This window comes from Manduca sexta, chromosome 27 (assembly GCF_014839805.1).
Source record: "Manduca sexta isolate Smith_Timp_Sample1 chromosome 27, JHU_Msex_v1.0, whole genome shotgun sequence".
Taxonomy (NCBI): Eukaryota; Metazoa; Arthropoda; class Insecta; order Lepidoptera; family Sphingidae; genus Manduca; species Manduca sexta.
The window spans coordinates 15,740,648-15,762,732 of NC_051141.1; the positions used below are offsets into that span (position 1 = coordinate 15,740,648).

Below are 22,085 nucleotides of genomic sequence, written 5' to 3' on the forward strand. Positions count from 1 at the left end.
TCTGAGTAAAGTACATAATTATTCTAAATACTGTGTTGGTATCTTACCTTCCTGGCGGCATCAGAGTCATCAGAGTAGCCCATGTCGCGGCCCTGCGCCGACGCGAGTCGGTTGCCTTGCACCAAATTCCCTACGATCACTGAAGCAGGTCCGACGTCTACAAAAATCAAATCATTACCAAACATTCAGAGGGAAATTATATATTCGCATTTCGCCATTGCCGCTGAGCTCTTATGAATGTAACTTTTATTCTATTTGTATTAGCTAATGTGGCGATAACTTATATTTTTACTACTTATAATTACTTTATATTTATTTGCAGCGCGGCGAGTATTTGTGATACATAAATATACATGATACAAAACATATTGTGTAGTATTTTCAGAGATTATACCAACAGTATTTTATAAGCATACTAATAGATACTATTGTGTATGAATTGTAGTATATTGGTAGAAAACGTCTGCCTTGCCCTACTCTAAATGTTTTATATTGTGTTCATGAATCGCATTTGTGTGTTTTGACATTTTAACTTATACCTGAATAATGTTGAAAATCGCTTTCTAATAACACAATAGACGACTTCATCGCAATCGCATAATAGCTTTTCTATTATAATTAGAATTCGCAGCGTGCCGAGGTTTAATTGTTATTTTGACTATTGATACATCGCAATGCGAAGTGTTCACACATTAATTTGTAAGTTCTAGTAATGATGTGATGACAAATAATTTCTTAAACTCTTACTGTATTAAGAAATTGTTATGACAGTTGCAAAGTCTTTATATTTACAGATAGATATTCAGCATCATCACACCAAGACACATTTCAGATTACGCTATATCGTCCTACGCTAAAGTATATCATTATATTTATAAAGATATATGTATATTAGTCTCATACAAGTCTTAAAACATAACAAATATCAGTGCAATAAAATGTCAACTGTATGAACATTTGGCTGATTTATATGAAACGTGTACATATCGTATACACATACAAACCATATAGCGTATTCGGAAATGTGTGACGGACGAGTAACTCACCAGAATGTATCTCCCTCGGCTTGGGCAAGTTGGTGACGCAGGTGTGCGGGCACATGAGAACATTGGCGGGGTGCAGCGTGCCCTCCAGGAACCGTCGCTTGCATTCGCTAAGGTGGATGCCACCGAGCGGCGTTTTGGGCAAGTAGTTGGGCTGTACTAAGGCCAGACAGTAGATGCCGACCTGGTGGATCGAGTCGACCGCCTGCAGCACTCGCGACATCCACTGGAACGACTGTTGGCGGAGCTGTTATTGATACGTGTGGCAGAATTTTTGTACGACAACATTTTTTTTAGAAGGAAGCAAAGGCGACAAGCACCAAGGAATTATTTTTATTAAATAATTTGTATTGTGTATTAAAATCCCATATGAACTTTTTAAAAGGTGATAAGATTATTATCTGTATTTTGCACCAAACTATACTTTTGTAAGTATTGTAAAGTATATAATCAATATAGTCAAACTATCAAAATTACGAGAGAAAATTTTAGAACAAAAAAGTGTTGTTTTGAAGAATTTAAGCTAAATGTTATGATATCTTTATAAACTATAAAATGTGATCTATAATATGTTTTCATGTGTACTTAATAATGTTTAGTTACGGGAGATACAAACTTGGGATTAACCATTCTAGACGGTCATCAAAAGTGAAAGTATAAAAACCTGTCAAATAATGTAACAATATCCAAACTACATACAAGCAATACTTATTTAAGTGTAATAATTTCTCATGCACTACAATAGCCTCTATACAAGTTGCTATTAAAACGGATTGTAGATAAATAAATAAAATAACAAGGGTTTTAGATATAAATATAGTGAAAGTTAATATTTAAAGATGCAATCAAAAGAACAGTTGTAAAACAAATATAAAATGTAACTAAAAATCGAAACTATACAAAGTAAGGCACATAAAGAACAAAGTTAATAAACACAAAATATTTCAAGAAGCTCAAAAGTTTGCATTTTAATTATACATTGAATTTTTCTATCAGCAGCATCTCAGATATACAAAAATTATACATACCTGAATTTGACTATTATATTTTCTCTAGAACAAGATCTATTTTAGTTAAATAAAACCTACATTTTATATTTAATTGTATACAGTCAACTTGTTACTATTATACTATAGGCAAAAACAAACACTAACTCAATATCAAGAACTAATAGCACGTACCTAACCTACCCAACAATAAACTCAAACATACAAGAAAACTTGACTGACCTCTTCCTCACCGCAGTCGGGCCGTTGTTCCGCCACGATGCAGATCCTCTCGTCGCGCAGCACCCTCACAGAGAACACGGCGATGCGGCCCCTGTATATGAACTTCATAGGTTCCACTGCGAGGACCGTGGCGATGATGTCGTCCATGTTGTGCTTACGTCCGGTGACAGTCATCAGGCCGTCGCGCGAGCCGCACACGAATACCAGCCCTACGGGGAGAGGTGGCAGTTAAGCATTCAGTTTGCAACAGCGCCATAAGCAGTCCACTGACAGTATGAACATACGACAGATGCAAATCGTAAAAGTGTGATGTTATGTATGTATGTGTTCAGTGTTAGTCAAATTTATAAAAATTAACATTCTTTTTTCTCCAGGTTAATTTGCGATGCATCCAGGTACTCTACGTGTTCACAAAGTTTGTTTCAAAATATTTGGGTCGGGTTTTGCATGCGTGATATACAAATATAAATAAATAAACACATTTTATTTTTCTAAGTGTATAAAACTTAAAATTATTTGATCATGATTGGTCCCAGAAGTTCGCTCTTTAGGCGGCGCTGTTACTCTCCGTAAGATTATTATTGATCGCGATTAAGTCAATATTCAGCTCAACAACTTTCTGATAAAGTACGTACACATGATCAAATACAGTTCTTTGTACGAGCCATTTACAACTAACCTTCCCTATCATATTTCATTTATCCCCGTTTAGAGTTAAATATTTATTTTGCAAAAATATAATAATGTCCCTCCAGTATTAAAAAAAAATATTTTAGAATATGGCGTTGCAATAACGTTTATATTTCGAGATAACATATTTCTGTAAGAGACGAAGGCGGCGAGGAGTTAATGAGCCACAGCGAAATGTGTAGGCGTTTAAAAATATATATAAACACGTAGGTAACTTAAACTTCATAGACGTTGAAAGACTGAGAAACAGCCTTGTTATCACAGCTTTACTCCGTCCTTAGATAAAAAACGTCTATGAATAAGGGGGGTTATTATATAATTTCACAATCAAAATCATCATAAAATTTACATCACCAACATTGGGGACGTTATAGAACAAAACACTTCCTCGGCCTGCGGGCTGTTGTTTTTATTATGCTGTTTATGGGAGGTGAAAATCAATAAATCAGACCATCAACCCGTGACCCAGATTACGAGCTGGGGGAGCGAGCACGGACCGTACCTGACCTACGACAACCGCCGGGTTGTGTGCCTAGTCATAGCAAAAGCGAAGTCTTGTTGGTAAAAAGTTAGAATTTAAGTAATCTGTTTGAATTTAATGTAGACACTTTAACACCATATACTAATTTAATAATAACAAAAGTTTGTTATACACTCTTATTAGTTCATTCACATACTAGGTTTGATCGCGATTTCGCCTGCGTAAAAGTTATTTTCTAAGATAAAATTTATCCTATATCAGTCTAAGAAAAATTCTTCCCTTACATACCAATCATGATAAACAGATAAAAAATGAGCATTTTAACGTTATAGAATTCAGTAACATGAAGCAACATGTTAGAAAGGGTTTTTTATATAAAAATCACAGACAGACATACGTAACAATAATTGATGTAATTATGTAAATTTTAAATATTATTTATTCCACTACGCAGTTCTTTATGGTGGCTCGAGTCTCTACATGACCTACCTCCATATACCATATCCCATAAGTGTGTAAACATAACTGATTGTTATCGATATAAATGTAAAATTGTATTTGCGCTTAATCGTGCTTTACAATAACTTATTTTGACGGATTAAAGAAATCCTTTTTTATTTAGAAACTCAAACACATAACTGACAAAGTGTTTACACACAATTTTAATAGTTTATATATTTTCATTACTATATCCACATTAATACGTACCGAAACGAGCCAGCCAAGGTAAGATATGCATTATTTACTACCACAGTAGGCACACCAAATTTATTTTACTTAACAAACCGAAAATTGAGTAGCGACGCCGGTTTGGCGTCCCGGCTGCAACTGGTACAGGTACTGAAGCCCTAGCGCTGCACGGCTATTTCCGCTCATTCATTTTATGTCAGTCATGTGAAACAGACTATAAACAAACCAACAAAAAGCCTCCTGTACAGATTATATGAAACGTGTTATTTTTTTTAAAATATAAACAATGTAAAAAAGTAAATCTTATCTTAAGTACTGCAATAAATTGTTATTTTATAAAATCATACTAGCAACAGACTTAAAGAGTTATGCGTTTATATACAGGTTGATATTATTTTGTAGAGTGATTTGAAAGCGTTCACAGCTGAGTATGAATATAGTCGATCAACAAAATTGACATTTATGTTAAAATTACACACATTTCCTTTTGTGACACTGAGTTTTTTATATCATATAAAGACACCAAAAAAATTTAGTAATATTGTTTCAGAACCTACTTTACTTTTCCTTTCCTTAGTACCTAAGAAAACTTAAAGTACCTATATTACTATTAAAAATCTATTATAATTACGGTACTCAAAAAATAAATTAAAAGATAGAAAATACTTACGAAAAGTTCTGGATACATATTCTTAAAACATAATTAAGAAGCGGTTAGACGTCTGGTTACATTTTTAGGAATTGTTTGGTGGATGCACTTGGCAGGTGTCGAAATTTTGACAATTCCCGGTGCATAATATATTCCAGTGCACGCTACGCAATTATGTTTTCTTAGCATTAATCGCTATTTATTTATGTGTAAAAATTTAAGTGGTATCATATTTTTTTATTTTATTGTATTTTATTGGGGGTTGTCTGCTCACATTTTAGGGCATGCACAATTTAATATACATTTATAGATAAGGTAGATTTCTCACAAGTAGTGGGGAGATTAATGATTTTTCAACAATCTGTTACATATACGATTAATTTACTCGCTCTAGCCATATTTTTAAGAAATCAAAAATAATTTCAATTTTTTAGAATGTATTATAATCTGTGCGTGTGGAATAAACATCAGGTACTTTAGTTTATATTGAGATAGTCATTGGAACGGTTTCTTGGAAATAGTGAAGTATTGATTTTTATATCGCAGTTTCTGTCTGAATATTATTCAAGTGTCAGTTACGTAACGTGAATAAAATAATTCGGGGGTGTGTCAAGTTCGCTTTCTAATAAATTTGGATTCCTTTGTATTTTGAATATGGCGAATTACGGGGAAAAGCTGATCGTGACCTTCGAGTGCCAGAAGATGGAGACTAGGCCTGCGCCTCAGCGTTCGCTGCCGTTTAGCCTGTCGGAGAATTTTATGGGCGTGAAGCCTGGCCGACGCAACCGCTGGTATAAGAGAAACACGAGGCTTACCACCAGGACCCAAGAAGCCCAGAAGCCCGCTGCGGACGTAGTGTTCTTCGCCGATGGGTTCACCATCAGAGTCGAGCGGACGGACGCGGAACACGGTGTTGGTGAGGCCGGGCAGGCCCCAGTACCCGGACCCAGTGGCACCGGAAAGAACACAGATCTCGCCAACTTCGTCGGTCTTGCAGAGATATGCGGGACCTTCCATCTTGACAACAACGATGACGCCTGCGAATAAATCATTTGTTAATTATTTTTTTATTGATCAATTCAGTATATATATATGTATATTGTGTTTTAATTGTGTTATTGTACTTACATGATGGCATAACCTGTCCGCAGTCCTGTAGTGTTAGTGATGTAAGTGAGTTTTCCGCGTCGACTCGGACCACGCCGTAAGAGAGGCCCGACATGGAAAGTACGCCGCGGCCGGCAGAGGAGCCCCCGCGGCCGGCGCGCCTCACGCATACCGTCATCGATTCGCTGCTGCACGCGCAAGGACAGATCGCATCGCCGCGCACTCCTGGATCAGGTACGAAATTGTTAAGCCTTGTTAATATCTAATACAAAAGTAACATACGTAATGCCCAAGACTAGAGGTGCTAAGACATATGCTCAGAACGCTTTATTTTGTGAACATAGGCTACAATACGCTGTCATTATAGACACAATGCAGCTCGTGGTTTCTTGTTAGTATCCTGATTTATTTTATTCTTTTAATTGTTGTTTAAGATGCATTGAATAGTAAGACGCATGCGGAGAGTAATTATAAGCAATATGTTTATTTATTGGAAGCTGTAATGTAAGTTGCGATGGTTGTATGTACGTGTGTTCGGATCATATCTTGCAAATGAATTTGAAAGCAGTTATCCTTAACCGATTGAGATAAAATTTTACACTCTCGTTTAGGTTAGATGACAATGCATGGTTCGCTAAGTGGTGACGTCATTCAATATGGCGGACGGCGCAAGATGATGTACTATTATAATTTGTGCACGCCTATGATAACACACGTGTACAATATATTAATACAACAATTTAAATGGGTATCAAATGAAAGGGGTGCTAAAAAGAATACAAAAAATAAAATTATTTTTACTCTAATTCCAATAGAATAATGGCCGCCCAAGATGGCCGCCTAGTTATTTTTACGCAGTTCTATAATATGGATATAAAAGTAAAGGATTTGTTGAGAAAAATTAATAGTAAAAGAACATTTTTAAAACAATTTTTTATTTAAATGCTCTAAATAAAAATGATAAAGTGCTTTAGATGTGGACATGGATACTTATAAGCTACAATACAAATAGCATATTTGCGCTCTATTGTCGTCTGTACACAGGAAAAAATATTATAAGGGTTTAAAAACGTAACAAAACGAACATTATGAATAGTGTTTACTTCATTGGCTAAGAATCTAGTCTATGTTTCAATCCTCCGGTTTTTAAATAGCTAGGTAACATCGAGTAGAACGAAGCGATAGAACAAACTCAATTGTTTATAAATGTTAGCGAATGGGACAAATCCGAATATAACCGGCAGTGGACACGTATATTATTATAATAAAACGTCTTCAAAAGACTACACGTGGAAGAGTAGAAAATCGGCTCACATTCTACATAGAGATGCCTATCTCAAGATTACTATTACTAACCTTTAAGCAAATAAGGCGATTGCCTAGAGATCCGTTAGGCCCAGGTTTCACACCGAGAAAAAAAGTAAAAATTGAATTTAACGGTTTGCATTATATTGTCTTTGTCATTTTTACACGATATTCAGTACGTTTTGAAACGCATATAAAGTTATTAAATAATATTTTTTTTTAAATTGCGATTTTAACGCTTTGACAAGGCCTAGTTGAAATCTGAGATCAGCTTGATTAACGCAACGCATTTAAAAATATATATCTATATTGGGCAATATTTTCTTACTGAAAATGTAAAGCTTAATGTGTATAATAGAATAGATAAGTGAATAACAAACAAGTAATAAAAAATAATTATTCAAACCAATAACGGAAGTATAAAAAAGGCTATCATTTAATTATATCATTTTCATATAATTATTCACTTCAGTCCGTGTTACTGCTTCCGTTTTATGGCACCCTCAGCTTCCAGTTTCATAAAACATCAAATAATATAATCTTCATGGATTGTCTATTTAAAACGACATCACTTCCTTTTCCATGGCTTTATAAAAAGAAAGCGAATAAAACCTAAATGATTTCACGAATACTAAAAACTAAATTAAAGAAACGAGAAAAACACCAGAGAAAGACAATCTATCACAAGTAATAAAATATAAGAATAGCCCGTATAATGCCTAAATTATATTGCACCTATGAAGAAAAGGACCAAGTGTATGTATCTATTAGTAAGAATTTACTTTATGTATATGTGCATTAACTGTATATTTGAACTTGATGCATACCGTATATCTGTTCATGCATTTTCCTAGCTTAACTGGCAATTTAAATTAGGCATAGATTGCAAATGTAAAGTTAATATGAAACTTAGTATATACATAGTAATATAAAAGTAAAATATTTTTTGGTTTGCAGTGGTTTTTGAAGTCGGTTTCATATCTGTTCAAATGTTTTACATTTTTAGTTAGGGAGATACGTCCCCAGCCATCGCGTGTCATTTGCTGTTAGTTATTATTATTGAAGAGTTCCATTATCTGTCTCCGAAGATCTTCATCAGATCCTAATGTGTTACATATTTAAATCTTTTCTAAAAATAATATAATTAAATAACAAAAACCCCATCCAAATTAAACCAGTAGTTTTTGAGAAATGTCGCATTGATACAAACATACATATAGGTACATACATACATACATACGGGTCGAATACATAATCTCCTTTTTTTGAAGTCGCTCAATTAGGTTGTGGTATAAAAATACTATTTGAGAAGTCAGGAAATGGAAATAGTGCCCAGCGATGTGCATAGTCTAGGGGCCCCGACACTCTTAACACGGTCCTAAGGTAATCATGCAGCGGGTCATAAATCATACCGAGACGCAGTACTTCTTAAATTCATTGTGTTCCAACTCAATCTTGACTCAACAAAATTTTCTAATGAAGCCTCTCCCTGCCCCTCCTCCCATTCTATACTCAATTATAGACTAACTGATGTAGAAAATAATTAATAACTAACCTTTGCTCTGGAACACGGACAGAAACTGGTCGCACGAGGAAAGTGACCACGGGTTCGCGCCGTCAGCCACCAGAAGGATCCGCAGCGAGCTCAGCGATATCTCCTTGTGATCTCGGGTCGCCAGTAGTCCCCAGTGCAAGTCGCGCGACTTCACGATGGCCACCGATGCCCTGTCAACAACACGCCTGAGGTAAGTGCTCTTGTTTGATTCAATAGTTAATTAACTTAACCGCTTCGGTGGCGTAGTTGTAATTGTACACGGTGCGTGTGTGACTACTGCGCTGAGGGCCTGGGTTTGAATCCCGGGTCGGGCCAAAATAATTGTCGAGTACAGTAACAGTCGCTCGAAGTCAGGAAGTTGGTGGTGTGATACCCCGTGCCTCGGAAAGCACCCAAAGCCATTGGTCCTGCGCCGATTTGCTCAGATTCCTCTCCGGTCTTGTCGGATGCCGTCTCACCGGCTTATGAGACTGAAGGAACAGAGAGTGCACTCGTGTACTGCACATACACTTATGCACTATAATATCTCTTGCGTACCTGACTGATCTCCGTAGAGATTGGCCGCTGTGGCCGAAAACTCCGTCAGTAGGATTTATTGACTTCATTTCATTTAATGAACTGCGAGAAGTAGTGGATATAATTTTGTTTATGAACGACGATACTCGCTAGTTTTTAGCTTGATTGTAAGTTCACGACTGCCTATTAAAAACTACTAGTAACACTATTCAGAATTATAAATTACAAAGCACGTTGCACTGCGATTATTACCCAGAGACATTAGTCGGCACAAAATAATATTAAGGTCTAACTTGCTAGATACAAACTTGAGAACTACGACACAAAGATCTTTTATAACAAATGTCATTCAGGACTCTGTTTGTTGCTAAAGTAAATATAAAAATATTATTTCCATTTTGTACAAGGGTTCATGTATAACATGAATTAATGTTAAATAGGAGAGATATGTGTTGCTGCTGTTATTCCTATGTTTATACAAAATTATGTTCAATTAATAGGCACCAATCATGGTCACTGGTCGGACAGGTGCGGTGTTCATGTCCATGGAGGCTACAAAATCTTCGCAAGGTTCGGTGTGAACATTAAACGAAAAATCCGTAAAATAGATTTATTATATAAAACAAACTATGACCGATACCTACCTATACTTGGTGATCATGTGCATCCACGACGCGGGGCTGACCTTCATCAGCGCGTACGGTATGAAGATGACGTGCATGCCGTTAAGCACGCTGGCGAGCACGGCGTGCCACAGTCCCGTTTCACGCTTGAAGTCTAACACGCACACCATGTGCTCGCCCTCGCTGTAGTTGCACGCCACCGAAAGCATGCGGCAGTGGGCCAGCATTGACGCCCTGTCGACAAACACATCAGCTAATGGCCTGCAATTGACTTATCATACAAGTATCACAAACAATAAAAAATCAGAATATAATCGTGTAATAAAAAAAATCTCTCGTTATAACAATACGACAGTCTAAAATCTAGATTATACATTGTGCAATCTATCCATAATGTATATAAATCAAGACTACATTTATTAGTTTAACAATAGCAACGTTGTACGATGAATTGTGCTAAAACTAATTATGCCGCATCTAAAGGACACTAAATGAACGTATTGATGTTATCTAGACAGTCATGAATGTAAATCAACAGGTTGCGATTTGCGAGCTGCACTATACACAGCTGTCTAATTTGGCACCATTATTGCGTTTCAGCGTGGCGACGAGTGTAGACATGTGACGCGACTCCAGCAGTCGACGACGCTACAACTGTCGCGAACATGGCGACGTCTACTGTCTACACCAGCCACCGCGCCTTCATGCACAGGTATCAATCTTATACTTAGTATTTGGCCGAGTTATATATACAAAAAATATCAAACATTCAAAGCATTTTTGAACTCCAACATTAAACACGTAACAAAATCTAGATACAACATTAGTTAAGTTAAGCTATTACATCATCTGATACTAGGCCATACATAATGACAGTAGGCTTTGGTATATAAGTGCTGATTGCCGAAATAAATTCTGTATATAGGTTCATTTGACATTGTGTTACTAAATGAAACTAAAACCTTATCCTATCGAAAAAAAACACTTTCTCCTTTAACTTAAAAGAACTTTTGAAAGGGCGTCATGTACTAAAGTAAAATTTTAAAAGGAAATTCAATCCTGACATTGTGAACCTTATCACAAACTGGAAAATGTCTAGAAATTTTACTTTGCATGGGTAAAAGGGATGTAGATCAGTGACATCAGTTCGTCATAATTAGTAAATAGCAATTGCAATTGTTTAAATGCTAATAAATCCTCGAGATAAAATTTTCATTCGTTTTGATTCCACACATCGCTCATATTTGTAGATTTATCAAAATTTAACACCTTTTTAAACTTGTTTAGACTATTCCTGGCTTTAAAGATTGTAATGAATTTCATACCACCTTTTATCTTCCTAATAGATCAATTTTCAAAATGTAATCTTACCTAGTTAAATAAGGAACTCTTGTGCAAAATTTAACCCTAAACCCACCTTATATTAAACTCGGTCAGAAAGTGCTACTTAATCTAATAGATAGTTGGAATATTTCACCTGTACCGAAGCTCTGCTTATTTTCAAGCATAACTTGTTAAAAAACTAACGTTTAGAACAACCGTATAGTAAAACGACGCGAGTGTTCGATCCCAGTGTTTTGTAACTTCCACGCAGACTGTTCACTGAGTTTGCAGCCGCTATCCAACTACAAAGTTAACCGTTTAACAGCACTGAATGACACTATCATGCCATTAAAAGTTTCGCAGCGACCGACGTTAACAGACACCAATTTATTTTTGGCTTTGGAATTTATTTGGATTCAAGACGGCAATGTTTACATACATTGTAATTACGTAGTAACTTTGGCAGTGGTTTTTGTTTTAATCTAAGAAATATTGCAAAAAGTATCACTGCTAACAGAGCAGGCCAGTACAGAAACTAAAGAAATGCTATTAGTTTATAACTATGAATGGTAAACTTTATCTCTAGCTTCAAATTTTCCAAATTAAATTCATGTTTTTAATGCAACAAGTATACAATATACCTATAATATCGACAATTAATTCATGTTTATCTGATACATCACCACTTTAATTAATATTTAATTCGCTGTGTGCTGTCGTGTGTTATTCGCATCGCAGCGCGTGGACATGAAACAGGGGATGAACCGAAACACTGCACTAATTATAAATTAAATGAACATAATTCTAAACCGGAAAACAAATACAAAAAGCAGCCATTTAGAATATTAAGCCATGTTTCACAAATTTCAAATTAATTTTGACATTTATTGTATTATTGTATTAAACAGCCAATGTAGATGACTCATTTATTACAATTTATTTTGGAGCATTGATAAGACTGTGACTTTTGTATTTGGTCGGTTTATACAATTATGTGAGGATTGGAAAATGTGAAACAGGCCCTAAATATCATTTTAAAGCGACTTTCAATATAATAGTACAATTTAGTAGTTATATTGAATTGAAATTAAATGCTAAGATTCTGCGTCCTATTGAGAAACTTTTTTCATGGGATATGGAGTGAATTTACTTCGATACTATATTTACCAGTTTCCAAGAGCATAAAATTTATATAAATATTAAAATTTAAATTAATTACAATTAGTTTGGTTGGTATATTATTGTACCAATTACACACTGTAATTAGGAAATTGTATAATTGAAAGTGTGCGTTACTTTTCATAATTATACTTATATTGAGACAACTAAAAAGAAATGTAAATCATAAATAATAAAATGAATATATTACATCCTAGTGAGGAGTCAAAAATAAGTTAATACCTAAAAATAAAAGCTCAAAATTATCGCTATATTATATAACGTATTATTTTTTACATTTCTGCTAAACGAAATCGAAGTAAACCAATTTTTCATATACTCAAGATGTCCTAACCAAGGAAACTACTAAGTAATAATATTAGTAGTTTAACTCTTAATAGAAAACATACCTAACTATGTCAGATAGTCAATTTTATAGCATTAGTTGACAAAGTACTCTTAATAAAATAATGACCTATTCCAAAACTGATAATTTGGGAATTGTCAAAAAACTCATTTCTGTTTGCGACCTTTTTTTTAAGCTGCTATAAAATTAAGACAAGTCATAAATGCAGCCTATAGCATCAAACAAAACGAAAAATAAAAAATATCGTTAATAGAAATTAGTTTTTTGAACATTCCCACAAGTTAACAGTTTTGGAATAGGTCACTATTTTATTAAGAGAGCGAAACGGTCAATGCGCCACCCAAAGTTAAGTAACCAGCACCACCCCTTAACCTCACAATCCAGACCAACTCCGTAATACAATACTTTTTATTTCATATTGAAAACAATCTACGTAATAGACGCTGTAGATTTTATACTACGTTATAATTGTCATTCTATGGGTAGAGGTCCGAATTACAAGCAATTCAAATGGCTACTTTATCATCTAAATTGTACAATTAAGCAATTACATGTCGTTGTATTATGAGCGATGTCGTAATTGTGTCGACGGTACGCGGTTGCATAAGAAATTTGTATAGTTTGTGCATTTAACGACACGCCAGGTTATGTAGTCTTATCAGTCAGAATTGTGATTTTTATAATTGTATCGAAATTGTTTGCGGTTTCTGATAAAGCGAGAAATTATACGTCATAATTGAGTATAAATATTGTTTGCATTTAACCGACCAGATCCCTTACATATATCCTAGCCAATTTTTTGAACTACCGTTGTTTCCAACACAGTTATTATTGACAATAAATTGTTTCCAGTTTGCGGTCGGATCTTTGCTGTGGATCATCGCGGCCATCCAGCACCTACCAACGTGTACACCTACTGTCGCAGCTTCAGTACCGCACTGGGACATCGTTACATCCACGATTTTCAATCGTCCACTGGGAGTACGCAACGAATTTAAAACAATACAATTTGTTAATACACTAAAGCGATCGATGACAATTAACTTATATGCTAATAATTCGCAGAGGAAGCTTGAGTCCAAATAGTCCAATAATGTGCAGTATTTGTGCGAAATCTAATTAACACAGGTGTTCCGTGTCGGCGCTTCATTTCAATTTAGTGTAAAGCTCAATATTAATGTAGTGCTTGCGATATTAGCTTCATTGCAATCTCTGTTAGTTAAAAGTTTACAGTAAGTAAGTCTTCTACATTACTCGGTGCACCAATCTTAACTCGCTTATATGTATGCAAGCGAATCGTTACCAGAAAAATACACTATTGGCAGATGAATCTTTTGCTTTAATATCATACATTAATATCTTGAAGGAAAGGCCGACAGCCGGGCAATTAGATCTGATGTTTAACGAGCAACGCTAAGTGACTACTATGTCAGCATATTAATGCTTTGCCGTAATAAATAATATAATTTTAAACGGCTTACGATTGGCCCATATTGATTATAACATTTGTGTACAAACTAAATTACTCAATATTCTATTTCCAGCTTACGATTCTAGTAATAACATGAATCATTGCATTGCGATTTTTTTTCTATTTTCATCGCATGATTCGTAATGTTTGTGCCAAAGTAGTAGACATATAAAACATGCAACAAGCCCAAATAAAGTTATGTTGTCAAAAGTTCCCGTTTAGGTATATCTATTAAATATCTTACTATATATATCTTTGAAAACTCGGTTAAAGTATTTGTAATTATTACATTCAGCTTACAATATTTAACAAGTTTGATAAATCCGTTTACGACGTTTTCTATGTAAGCGAAAAGATCTTACAACGATTTAAGCCTTAGTTTTATGCGTTGCGAAATATCTAGATTTATATATGTATATGTATGTAATATGTATGTTTAGTTAAAATTGTTTTAATTTTATAATTTCAATTAAGATCATGAAAGACGTAAGCATTTATAACAATGATGAACTGATCTCTACTTTTTCTAAAACTATTTACAATATGTACTGATAAGCTCATATCAAATCCAAATTTATATTACATTTCCTAATCTAACTATTGTTTTTGCAAGAAATCTACTTTCTATTTTATATACATTTTATTGTACCCTTTTATATGTCTTTTATGTATACGAATCATATGAGTTTACTGCTACAAATTTACACGATATATTGTAGTTAAGATTTTCTAAATGTTAGTAGTTTATAGCGATAAGTAGTAGAAAAATCACTGTAGAATTAGAATTTTACTATATTGGTGTGTATAATGTATGTACAACGTTGTATCTAACAGGCTGATATTTATTTTGAGTTTGAATATTCTACGAAGCCTGATACGATGATATTATATATGTATATATTATGCTTTCTACCGGCTACCCATGCAAGTACCTAGTCAGCAAAGGAACTTTATGAAACTCGTTATTATTTTATCCATAAAAACTATTCTGTAAAGCTAATACCACATTATTAACAATTAGTTATTATGTCACCAACAATAATCGCTCATCTGATTGTCATTTCTCAAAATCGAACTGAAATGGATTTTCATACCATCTGAACTATTCATTGTTCCCTGATGACTACTACTATGTTCCGTTTTGTAAAACAGTCACAAAATACTTAGTAGTGGGATAATTTTTTTTATAGAAATTGGTATATTTATTTATATTATTATTGATGCATCTGTACACTATCCAGAATCGATATACTATACTAACTAAATAGGATCATGTAGTTTTCTGATTTTTAAGTATGTGTAGATTCAACAATTACTTCGTTAATTATATTTGATGCGCACAATTATTTTTAATTAGTTTCATATTTATACAATCGTGAATATATGCATTTACTTTGATGTATCCAAAGTAGCCCATCACTCAACAGTGTTGCGAGCGAATGAATAAAATAACTGACGTTGGAGATAGTCGGTACATCATTGGGGACCGCGCCAGTCTAAACTACCAACCGGAAAACTGTATCATTTATATATAGAAACATTTAGAAAATACTGTAATGAGCAGACATAAAATTGTGGTAAATATTTAATAGGTTAAAACGCTAAATTCATTTTTACGTATCCTAATTTATCTTTACGCATGGGAGCGTATTTATTGAATAATTATACAATTTATTAATGGAAATTTAATAAAATATAATTAAGCTAATATATATGTAGTACGAATAATTTAATAATTTTAATTCAATAATGACTGACACTACTTTGAACTGCGTTCTAGTTAGTTATAATTTTTACAATGGTTTTAATGTACACTTCATATTTTGATTTTTTATTGTAATATATTGTTTTATAATTATAATGTTAAAATTAAGTTTTTTATAGCACCCAGATATATTTACGTTGTAAAATTCGACAATTTATATACCTAATTGTTATTTCTAAATTTATACTATTTTTAACTTCTTTATACAATGTATACGCTATTATAATATATATTGATAAATTTTAATGTAATTGTATGCGTCCCGTGTAGGTGACCGCAATATCATATTATGAATGTACTCATACAGGACTGCGTGTACTTTTTCTTAAATAAATATATTCTTTATCTCATACTATACTAAATATTATTCGCGGCTTCGCCTGCGCGAATCGGTTTTCCCGCTACAAAACTTTGTGTGTACTTTTCTTGGATAAAATATTCGAAAGAAACGTAGCACTATCAAGACGCCAGTGCCATCAATTTCAAAACATCCAATTATACACATGAGGGCAAATAATTGGGATAAAAAGCAGCCCATATGTTAATCTATAATACAAACTGTATGTGTGGCAAGTCACATCCAAATCCGTCGAGAAGTTTCTGGGTTTACTTCGAACAAAAATCGCAACATTCAAACATACTTACCAATACCATTTTTATATTGGCAAGATTCATATCGCAATAATAAAGCTAAACAAGGGTAAAAGGAACATCATCATTCAAATATTAGATTTAATCATTTATTTAAATGTTTCACAATTTTCCTTTCTAACTGCTGCTGTTATACAACCATAAAAAAGTAAATTCGGTATAACCGCTACTTCACTATCAAGTATCAAAATGGCTACAGTTTGCGGCTTGCTAGAATAATGCTGCTTACAACGTGTATTTACAAATGAGCCGGGGCAGAAAAAAAATCAACATTACACTAACTACACGGTGCAAACAATATTGAGACGTAGCATAAATTACGTCATAAACTGCAACGGGCAAATACTATTTTAATATTGGAACATTCATACAATATAGTATATTATATAAAGTATAAGTATTCTTTTCAAATATATACAAAAGTTAAACATGACCGTCGCCATTAAAACAAATGGTGTAATATTGACACGACTGCTTACTTGCATACCGCCTGGCGTGCACTCCCTTACACTTGGCTTTGTCAAAATAGTCTATACATTATGCAAAATAATGAGCAATTTGCAATAATATGTATAAAAAATATTGAATATTTTTATCAAAATATTTTTTTTTCAGCTGGAATAATGTAAATATAAATGAGTTCGAATAGCGATGACGTCACATATTTGTAAACATACGCTATTATCTAAACTACTGTTTCGTGTTTAGAGACGTGTGACGTCATATTACAAAATCGACATCATATTGCCGGAACAAACGTTTTTGCAGTTTATTTATTTAGTGGAATTTGTAATGATGTTTTTAATTGGAATACTTATAATTAAGAATAAACATTATTTTTGGGTTCAAAGACACCACTTAACAATTTAAGAAGTTTTCCAGAAATAAGTTATAAGCATGTTGACGCCTTTTAAGCAAAGCAATATCGGCTTTGTGTTCTTTGTACATAATGATTATATATTTTATTTACAAATCTGAATATTCAAATAACGGAAAAGCTCGCTAGTGCCACTAATGCCCGACCAAAGGTCGATATCTAGCCGAAACCCTAGATTCGATCATCATTGGGCGCCACCATTACATAGACCCAACTGACCTGGTAACTATAACGCCCATTGCGGAACCGTCTGCAGCAGACGTGTGCTCTATATGCGCGGGGCTCTCGTCCGAGGGGCGCGGGGGAGGGATCCAGTCGCGCGGAGGCCGAGGCAGCTTCTCTGTCGACACCCATTGGAGGGACGGCCAGCCGCGGAACGACACAACGTCCCCTGACGATGTCTTGGGTAGACCTGGTGGGTGTAATGGTAAGTGAAATATTGCATATAAGCTGACCTACTTGTATTAACTCTGAATGTTACACAAATTCGTCGAAGTTTTGAGTGTATTTATGATATGACGGCGATGTCCTCGTTATATTATATTATACAAAATATCACCTAACGCTCCTTGTGTTGTTGTTCACCTAATCGAATATTGTGCGTTTGGCAACTTAACAAAAATCAGTTAAGATGCTAGATCTCAAGTTGACTTCAGAATAAATTCTACTATAATCATAGACACGTTAAATGAAACAAGTTTGTGTAAAGGAGATCGTCGTGATTGATGTGAACGTGTGGACTCGATGTGTGAGCAATAGAAATGCATGATCCACTGAAATAACTCACAAAAATATAAAACATAAGTTAAAAAAATACTTTTTGCAAAACATAAATAAAATAAAAAACTGTAGGGACACAGAATGAATATGATAATTGTTGGAGACGAATGAAACTCGAAGCTCGGATTAATAATGAATGATTTATTGATACAGGTGCCCTATATTTATATCAATTGCTTAACGCCAGTAAGGTTGACACAACCAATGAGTGCGCGCGGGCAGCAGTCCATCTCTCTCGCACGAACCTATAGCGCGCCCGCTCGCACACTATAAATATGTGCGCCTCAGCGCGCCGATGGCTGATTGCACCTCAGGTCCGATGCCGGTGAGCACGCCACGTACCGTCTTGGTTTGTTCGATTGGACAGACATTTTGCGCTCCATGTACGCGGTGTGAGATTGCACCCACTGTAGCCAGTTCGCATGCTTAACAGCGATATGTGGTTATGTGGGTAGATCCCACATCACTCCCTCAAGCGAAGCGTACATTTGGTTTTACCACTCTCCCGGATCTGGTGACGTAGGGCTGGTTAGACTGTCGAAAACTAAGGTCGGCTGTCTCCTCGATCGTTTCAGTGCAGATGTAGGCTGGCTTAAGCCTGTCTAGCGATATCACAGCTGAACGAAGCGGTAACTTGATCTTAAAGTATTTGTCGTAACGCTTGATAACTTCGTAAGGGCCGTCGTAGGGCGGAGTCAGCGGAGGAACAACTTGATCGTTTCGCACGAAAACATGTGTGCACGTTGCCAGGTCTTTGTGCACGAACGGCTCTCGTCCAGTACTGTTAGAGCAAGATGTAGACTTGAGCGATGCCATGGTGTCCATAAGCCGACGAATGTAGTCATTTTCCTCATGACTTAACTTAGCCGTCGGGATGATGAAATCAGACGGTAAACGGAGTGTTGTTCCGTATGTCATCATTGCCGGGCTAAATTTTCCGTTGGGGCGGAGTGCGGTGCGTAATCCCAAAAGCACTGTAGGCAATTCATCCGTCCACTGAACGGAGTTACCGCGGGCCATTAGTGCTGCTTTCAAGGTTCGATGCCATCTTTCGATAAAGCCATTGGATTGTGGATGATAGGCTGTAGTGCGGATGCGTGAGATGCCAAACTTCTTCATCAGTGAGTTGAAAAGTTGCGACTCGAATTGCCGGCCTTGATCGGTTGATATGCGTGACGGGCATCCAAATCTTGTAAAGCGAACCACATAGAAACTTCAAGCCCCCCGCGAAGAGCGGGGGGCTTGAAGTTTCTATGTGGTGAACGACATCATGTTTTACCGGCTGTTTAAGTGACATCGGTCGTAAAAGGTCCGGATACTGGATCAGGATGTCGTGGTATGCTTGGTCATGGTTAATGATGTGTATTGTTCCCTCGAATGTTTTCACTTCAAAGGCGTCGATTGCTAATTCTGTGACCTTGTCGATCAGTTTTTTTCGATGAAGATCGATTAGCAACTTGTAGTGACGGAGAAAGTCTGCTCCCAGGATAGAGGTTTTGACATCGGCGATAACGAATGTCCACGACAGATTACGACGAAGGCCTAGATTGAGCCTGAGCGTCTTCTCTCCGTATGTTCTGATGGGGGTATTATTCGCTGCGTATAGTCTGTAGTCACTTGATCTCTTGATTTTTCTGCCAGGAGTGGCCGCTAACACTGATATTTCGGCGCCAGTGTCAACGAGGAAACGTTCTCGCGTGTCGCGATCGTAGACACATAGGCGGTTTGTGGTATTGGGGACATCGACGCCCGCCACATTCGATGTCTGTTCTAGTTTAACGGCTTCTGTCTTCTGCAGCACGGTGATTCGCAGCGCCGTGCCTTATCACAAAAACGATAGTGAAACCGGCACTCCCATGTCGGGTCGCCAGGTTTGGTAGACGACTTACTGCGTTGTCGAGGTCTCGAATGAGAACGATCAGGGCGTCTCTTGCGTGAGTAACGCTGCATTGACCGTCCACGCAGTTCAGCAACCTCCAAGGTCAGCCTTTCAATTTGTTTTGCCAATATTTCCAACTGTGTGGGTACCCCCGGGTCGCTTGTTTCTCCCGATACCGCTTCAATCTTTGCTGTGGCGGGTTCTGAGTACTCTACCATCTTGTCAGCCATGGCCGCCAGTGTCTCCAGCGACGACTCGGTGTTAACTGAGAGCACAACGCGTACTTGGGCGGGTAGATGCTTCATCCATTCAATACGCAGTCCGCCATCCGTAATCATCCCTCTACCAAGCTCTCGCATCTTGCGCAGCAGCTGAGAGGGTTTTTGATCACCAACTCTAAGCCGCTGGTGAGTTTTTGGAAGTTTCTGACATCAGAGTCTTCGTACGCAGCTAACAAACGAGTCTTCAAAGTATTATATTTGTCAGTTGCGGGTGGATTGTAAAGAATATCTGTGAGGTGCTGGAGGTCCGTTGCCTGTAGCTGTTGCAGCACGTAGCGATATTTTTGATCATCCGAAGTCTTCAGCGGGTCCACAACGGCTTCAAATTGCACGAACCATGCCCGAGGAATTTCTCGCCAGAAAGGTAGAAGTCTGGACTGTATGGAGACAGCTGCCACGTCGAGTTCGAGCTTCGTTTCCTGGTTTGCTTCGGTCTTCTCCATCACGTCGGGGTCACCAAATGTAGGGACACAGAATGAATATGATAATTGTTGGAGACGAATGAAACTCGAAGCTCGGATTAATAATGAATGATTTATTGATACAGGTGCCCTATATTTATATCAATTGCTTAACGCCAGTAAGGTTGACACAACCAATGAGTGCGCGCGGGCAGCAGTCCACACGAACCTATAGCGCGCCCGCTCGCACACTATAAATATGTGCGCCTCAGCGCGCCGATGGCTGATTGCACCTCAGGTCCGATGCCGGTGAGCACGCCACGTACCGTCTTGGTTTGTTCGATTGGACAGACATTTTGCGCTCCATGTACGCGGTGTGAGATTGCACCCACTGTAGCCAGTTCGCATGCTTAACAGCGATATGTGGTTATGTGGGTAGATCCCACAAAACTAAAAAAAAAACATTGAGAAAAGGTAAAAAATACTTAGACCCCATTAAACAAGTAAGTGCTTACAATATTAAGCAAAAAAATAATAATAAAAGAAACTTAAAAAATCTTAGGAACAGCCTCTATTTCAACTTGTAATTGACATCTACCGCCGGATTATATACTTTTTAACGATACGCAGTGCGTCGGCCGGCTCAGTAGGTGATACACAATATCATATTATTTTATTTATTGTAATCTACCTTGTACACAACAAATATAAAAAAATATTACTGTCAATGATATGATGCACGGAAAAACTCACTGAGTTTATGATTGCATTTGTTAGAAGAATATGCTGTGTAAGTTATTAACAAATATGTAAATAAAAATAAAAAAAAAAAATACGACCGAGCTGCTTAGCAACTGCTAACTGGCCAATTATTTGAATAAATTGTACGCGGCAAACGTTGCATATCAAGTGTAAATTAATTTAAGTCTCATGAAGCAATCATCATATACTAACAGCTACGTAATATTGTTATTTTCATGTTATATCATGATTGGGCAAATAAAAAAGCCTAATATGGTGGCGCCACTTTAGCTTTTTATTTTTTTAAGATAACGTCGACAGTACATGAAATTAGTTTTATAATTTACTACATCATCGCAAGGAATTTTTTTTACTAGTCCGGCAATAAAAATACCTTTCAATTTATAACAGATATGGAACCTAAATCAGATTAAGGGAAAACCTATTTATTCCTTCTGAGTAATATACAGCATAAATAATGTTTAAAAAATTCGCATCACCTA

General features: G+C 36.2%; 1 protein-coding gene and 1 long non-coding RNA gene across 8 annotated transcripts in view; both read right to left on the reverse strand.

Annotated features, from left to right (window-relative positions):
- The window catches only part of LOC115439919 (disco-interacting protein 2), a 167,116-nt gene that overhangs the window by 5,612 nt on the left and 139,419 nt on the right, over positions 1-22,085 (reverse strand). For 5 of the 7 annotated variants that reach the window (XM_030163997.2, XM_030163996.2, XM_030163995.2 and 2 more), the window contains 8 exons: positions 17,720-17,912; positions 9,910-10,122; positions 8,750-8,919; positions 5,911-6,114; positions 5,598-5,819; positions 2,273-2,481; positions 1,047-1,290; positions 48-157 (listed from right to left, as the gene is read on the reverse strand). In XM_030163997.2, the coding sequence (XP_030019857.1) occupies positions 48-157; positions 1,047-1,290; positions 2,273-2,481; positions 5,598-5,819; positions 5,911-6,114; positions 8,750-8,919; positions 9,910-10,122; positions 17,720-17,912 (1,565 nt within the window). The remainder of the gene's footprint in view (positions 1-47; positions 158-1,046; positions 1,291-2,272; positions 2,482-5,597; positions 5,820-5,910; positions 6,115-8,749; positions 8,920-9,909; positions 10,123-17,719; positions 17,913-22,085) is intronic. The other 2 variants (XM_030163998.2, XM_030163994.2) reach the window with 1 other exon arrangement.
- LOC119190868 lies at positions 18,402-22,079 on the reverse strand. Its single transcript, XR_005113250.1, has 2 exons — positions 21,071-22,079; positions 18,402-18,525 (listed from the first exon to the last, which is right to left on the reverse strand). It is a non-coding gene; the product is annotated as an uncharacterized LOC119190868 (long non-coding RNA).